The sequence below is a fragment of the Coregonus lavaretus genome (genome assembly GCF_964263955.1).
Source record: "Coregonus lavaretus genome assembly, chromosome: 38".
Taxonomy (NCBI): Eukaryota; Metazoa; Chordata; class Actinopteri; order Salmoniformes; family Salmonidae; genus Coregonus; species Coregonus lavaretus.
The window spans coordinates 27,551,394-27,557,393 of NC_140025.1; the positions used below are offsets into that span (position 1 = coordinate 27,551,394).

Below are 6,000 nucleotides of genomic sequence, written 5' to 3' on the forward strand. Positions count from 1 at the left end.
ACAAACAACCAAAACATTTGTCATTTACTTGAGGGGAGAAAGTGAAATTACTGACAATGAGAAAGAGAGAGGTCGTAGACGAGAGGGAGAAGGCAGTTATCCTTCTCACTATTCTGTTATTATTCGTAAAATACAAATATAGTAAACTGTGATATGTACGATGGTCATGAATCTATAGCATTATCCGAAGATTTCAAACCGAAAGCGGATTTTGAGTTTACAATCGGAGAAAAACTGAAGGAGAGAGACAATGCACTCAGGTACAAATGCTTTTTAGATGACTATCCTTTCCAGTATACAAACACTTTTCTGTGTCTCTCCACTCTTCCCCTTGGTTAAATAGTATTTGTAATATGTAGAAATGTTCAAAGGATTGGTGATTTATTTATTATTTACAAAATAAGTTATTGCTTCATACTGCATGAATCATATAATTTATAAACCAGCAACACAGATTTCAATTGTAATTGTATTATATTTTTCTACATGGCTGTCAGAGTGGCTGTCTTTTTTGGAGGAAATATTTTAGTATTAAGTAATCAAACTGCTTCACTGTCTGTAGGTCCAACGTTCACTTTTAATTAATTGCTGTCTTTCTTTAATTGCCCATTGTATATTGGCTGCATGGATGAACATGATGGGAGAATGAGGTGTATCGCGTTATTGGAAAGTCCCGCTATTCAGCGGGCAGGCCTACCAGTTTGAACTAGATGGAGTGCCACAGAAGTGACTTTTCGTAGCAGGTTAGGAGAACTTACACAGCAGGTCAGGATAATTAACATGGCAGGTTACGAGAATTAGGTCAAGGTTAGAAAAAGGGTTAGGGTTAGCTAAAACGCTAACATTTTCCAAGAAGCGACTCAAACATCTAGCCACAATCATGCATGCCCTCAGAACAGCATTTGTTTCCAATAACACCAATCTGCTGAAAATGACCCATTAGATGCAGCAACCAATAGCAGGATTCGACTTTATAGAATATTTATTTATGGAAATTCCTATTTTGACATCAATTTGTTAAACTACAGTGGGTTACAAATGCACTGAATGGAGGTATCAAGTGTAACAGGTCATAGCTAGACAGTACACTACCACATCCTATTCATAGGGTGCAGCTGCCTTGGGGCGAGTTGCTTGAAGCGCCAGCAAGGGTTGATAAATGAGTAATGATTTACAGGTGTTGATTGGCAATTGATTGCAAAGTCAGAAGTGTCATCTCGGACTGGGCAGTCTTCCCACGTTTGTTTGATACATGTTTAGTATGGCATGCCCTTTTCTTTATTTTTGGGATATATTATTATTTAGTGTCAACCTGAACACGAATGACCTGCTTGGGCTGGTTACGCTATTTAAGACAGGAACAACAGTAAGTACATTTACATTTACATTTATGTCATTTAGCAGACGCTCTTATCCAGAGCGACTTACAGTTACTGAATACATATTTTTTTTATACTGGCCCCCCGTGGGAATCGAACCCACAACCCTGGCGTTGCAAACGCCATGCTCTTTCAACTGAGCTACATCCCTGCCGGCCATTCCCTCCCCTACCCTGGGCCAATTGTGCGCCGCCCATGAGTCTCCCGGTCACGGCCGGCTGCGACAGAGCCTGGATTCGAACCAGGATCTAGTGGCACAGTTAGCACTGCGATGCAGTGCCTTAGACCACTGCGCCACTCAGGAGACAAGGAGGTAGGTAGGTTTGTCGGGGAGGATGGGTGGGCATATACCGCGACCGTCTAGCAATCCGAAGGTTGCGTGTACGAGTCGCATCAGGGACAACTGTAGCATTTTAGATAATCCTTCCCCTAGGCTAAATATTCAGACCTTAAGGTCGCTGTAATTACATCTTCCCTGTAAGGTCTTAACGGCAGGATGCTGTGATCAGGACACCGTGGAGCCGACGCGAGAAATGTGATACAGCTACGAAACCTATTCTCCTGCTGCGCTACAATGGCATTAGTGGCTGTGATGTATTGGTCAACCAGGAGTTGATGGACAGTCGGAAGAGTGAATGAAATGGTAGGAGGGACATCCCAGCTTTAAGTGTTTCAGATTTCACGAAAACGGCAGTTTTAATTAACTAGTAGTATTCCAATCTCCTATCCCTTCATAATTTCTGGATAATTCGGAGTACAGCAGAGCTGTCAACTCTCACGCTTTCGCCGTGTGACACATGTTTTTGTCTGTTTTCACACGCACTCACGCCACACATCCAATTTCTCACGCAAAAAAAATCGGCCGAGACTCGTTCGTTCCTTTTTTCAAACTCCCCGACGGTAGATGGCGCTGATGAGCGCCACTGAACCATATGCGCTGCACCCCGAAGTTAGCGACAGAAGAAGAGATACCATTGCCGCGAAAGACAACAGGAGAAGAAACGGTCACTACCTCAAGAAGTCTGATAAGAAGCTGAGCTGAGACTAGGTATGTAACAATGAAATGTCGTCCAATTGAGTACTCACTCTCTTAAACTTTAAATCTTGAAATCAATTATTTGTTTGTGCGTGTGAACATGATTTAGTGTGGTGAATATATTCCAAAGAATTTAACATAAATACAGGAAATGTGTGCAATAGAAGTATACCTGCTGTTCCTCCAAGCCACCGTACCAACTTTCACTTCTTTCAACTTGCTGCTTCAGAGAGAGCAGTCATCAATATTTTTGTTACATGATGAGGTGGGATTGGATTTTGCTGTTTTTTTTCCATTCTGTGTTTCTTGCTGATATCTGCAGGGATCCTCTAAAACAGGTTTCACCTACTATTTTTGTAAATGTCTGTTATAGATGGTGAAATTCGAACGCAAGCTATGTTCCAAGTTTATGGTTCCAGCAGCTCTGCAGTGCCATGAGGAGCCTTGTGAAATTGCCTTTAAAGAAAAGGCAAACCATTTACCAGGTTAGTATTTGACTATTATTATGATCAAACACTGTGATATGTGATATTTAGCCTTGGACCTTATACCGATATGCTGTATCTGTGACAGGAAGAAAGTTGAACATTGGGTTCACAACCAGGGCTAAACTTAACAGATTACTCGACGAGTGTGACATCACACCACAGCAGGTGGATTCATTCCATGAAGCTGTGTTGTGTTTCCTGACAAGTGCTGTGGACTATGCACTTAAGAAGCTGCCACTGGAAGAGCCACTGATCAAGCACGAACAAATTGTAGATGTACGGCAGAGGGCTGAAAGTGACATCGAAGATGTCCTGTACTTTGTTGAAAGGTTAGTTTTTTTTCTCTAATTATTGTCTATCATCTTAGCTAAAATACCCTGTGTTTTATGATGAGGTGTGTTCACTCCTAAACTGCACATGAGATATTCTTATGTGGCTTCTCCTCAAAGATGTGTATCTGCTGCTGGTTGATGACTATATACCTAAAACGTAACAACTTGTAACTCTACTTTCATAAATAGGTTTCCCCATCTCCTCCCATACCATGGGCCAGAGGAGCATGACCTTCTGGGTGAGGAGTTTCTAAATTATCAGACCATGCCGATGATATCCCTGCAGGACCAAACTGAAATGGAAAGCTTCTGGGCTGAAATGGCAACCCGGAAGCATAAGGTAAAATTATTTTCCTTTTTTGTCTTTCCTTTTGGCAGGTGTGGCTTGGCTACATCTGTTGCTTAAAATTGTGTCATGCATATGTGTCATGCATGTTGCAAATTATGCATGTTTTTATCTGAACTTTGTTAATGGATCAACCTACAGTATACTTACAGTATTAATCAATCAAAAATCAAGGTATGTTTTTCCATTGTGTTTTGGTGCATTTTCCATAGGTGACAGGAGCCAAAGAATTTGAGAGGCTTGCTGCCGTCGCCAAGCTTGTCCTGGTGTTGCCCCATGCAAACGCAGATGCTGAGAGGGTGTTTTCAGTTGTGGGACTGAACAAAACCAAGAGAAGAAACAGCCTAGCATTGGATGGCACCCTGTCCTCAATAATGACCATAAAGATGGCCAATCTGGAGCCCTGCTTCAAATGGGAGCCCCCCTCCGATATCATCAAGGCTTCCAAGAAGGCCACAGGCCAGTATAACCATGCCGACAGATCATAGACAAGAGGCTCATTTGAGATGAGCCCGGTCTGCGCAGAATCGATCACCGGCGATCACCGCCCAATGCATGCTGGTTAGATTTGTGTCTGACTTGATCCCGACTTTCTCTGACGTCATGCACACGTGGACAACGATAACCTCATGAGATCAAGGCGGCCGCAGTTCTGAGACGCAGGCAGTGCAATTGCTTTTCACCGACTGCAGGACCCAGGCGGACCCAGGACAAAATCTCACTCCAAGGTTTTTTGAAAAGTTGGCAGGTATGGTACAGTGACATATTCCATCCCTGGATTGAGGTACGCTTTCCCAGCCATATACCGAGCCACCGGGCTCTGGCTGTCCACATTCTGGCATTGTACCGTTCTGACTAGAGAGAATAAATAAGAAAGTCAGATTCTGTCTAACCCTCCCCGTAATCCTATTCCTAGCCTTCTATGTACATTATTTTAACAATTGTCGTTAGTTCTCTTAACCTGCATTCAGGGCTGCCGGAAAACGTATGACGTAGAGGCATTTGCCACAGCACTTTTCAATCACTTTTGATTTAAAATATCGACGTGTGTTAGAGGGGCAAATTGTTTTTTTTCCCTTCAGATTTGCCTCATGATTTGTCAACTCGTGCACAATTTCTGTCCTTCATATCAGAGTGCAGCTGCATCCTCTTTGCGTGTCAGATTGACGGAAATCGAAGGTTGGGTTAACCACGCACAAAGCTCAAGGCGCGCTCTCCACTTTCCTCCTGTATTTATTTAGCAAGTGTTTTATTAATTTTATTTTATTTCACGTTTATTTAACCAGGTAAGCCAGTTGAGAACAAGTTCTCATTTACAACTGCGACCTGGCCAAGATAAAGCAAATCAGTGCGATAAAAACAACAACACAGTGTTACATATGGGATAAACACAACCTACAGTCAATAACACAATATAAAATCTATATACAGTGTGTGCAAATGTAATAAATTATGGAAGTAAGTTAATAAATAGGCCATAGTGCAAAATAATTACAATTTAGTATGAACACTGTAATGATAGATGTGCAGAAGAAGATGTGCAAATAGAGATACTGGGGTGCAAATGAGCAAAATAAATAACAATATGGGGATGAGGTAAATGGGTGGGCTAATTACAGATGGGCTGTGTACAGGTGCAGTGATCGGTAAGCTGCTCTGACAACTGATGCTTGTGTGATAACACATCACTCTCGACAAACACAAGCAAAAACATTACATAAACGTAGCAGCCTACACACCTACAACATTAGCGATCTGATCTGCTGTATTGCATGGAAACGACACATTTTCAGTCTAATCAACTGTAGGCTACTAACAGCAGCTGCATATAGTCTAGCCTACTATGCCCCTGTCCTACTGGCCATGGTAAACGAAGCAGTAACGTTGTGTAGTGTTAACCTATTTGTTTGTGAGAAAATGTGAATTGGATAACATTTGGTTTACATTCAAACATATATTCAAACATGGGCTGACTAGGCTACCATAATTATTAACTGGAATTAATCAATAAACACAAGATGACAGACTGTGAGTAAATGTTTTATTAGACCTACAATTGCATAGGGCAAGACTACACAATGCAAACCTGCATGAAGCAAACTCAGCCCTGTGAGTTTTATTGTCCAATCATGTTGCTGTGTATAGGAAACACCCCTTCTTTAAAATATAATTAATATGAACAAGTACAAGGTTTCTGCAGTTTGACAGGGTTTTTCCAATAGTTTTTTTTAAAACCATGTGACCTGATTAGAAAAACTCTGGTCCCACCATAGCCCATATTAAACCTTTTTACAACATAATCACATTATACAGTATAACATTGTTTCCCAAACTCGGTCATGGGGTCCCCAAGGGGTGCACGTTTTGGTTTTTGCCCTAGCACTACACAGTTGATTTCAAATAATCAAAGCTTGATAAG

General features: G+C 41.6%; 1 protein-coding gene across 1 annotated transcript; it reads left to right on the forward strand.

Annotated features, from left to right (window-relative positions):
* Positions 1-2,234: 2,234 nt before the first annotated feature.
* On the forward strand, positions 2,235-5,612 carry LOC311112073 (uncharacterized protein). The gene is made up of 5 exons (XM_084155052.1): positions 2,235-2,427; positions 2,789-2,900; positions 2,989-3,232; positions 3,425-3,575; positions 3,794-5,612. The coding sequence occupies exons 2-5, from the start codon at positions 2,789-2,791 to the stop codon at positions 4,067-4,069; spliced, it is 783 nt and encodes a 260-aa protein (XP_084011178.1). The 5' UTR covers positions 2,235-2,427; the 3' UTR covers positions 4,070-5,612.
* Positions 5,613-6,000: the final 388 nt, after the last annotated feature.

Coding starts and splice junctions, on each gene's coding strand:
- LOC311112073 (XM_084155052.1), top strand. CDS start 2,789: ATGGTGAAATTCGAACGCAAGCTATGTTCCAAGTTTATGGTTCCAGCA. Junction 3,233..3,424: donor GTCCTGTACTTTGTTGAAAG/GTTAGTTTTTTT, acceptor TTTCATAAATAG/GTTTCCCCATCTCCTCCCAT. Junction 3,576..3,793: donor TGGCAACCCGGAAGCATAAG/GTAAAATTATTT, acceptor CATTTTCCATAG/GTGACAGGAGCCAAAGAATT.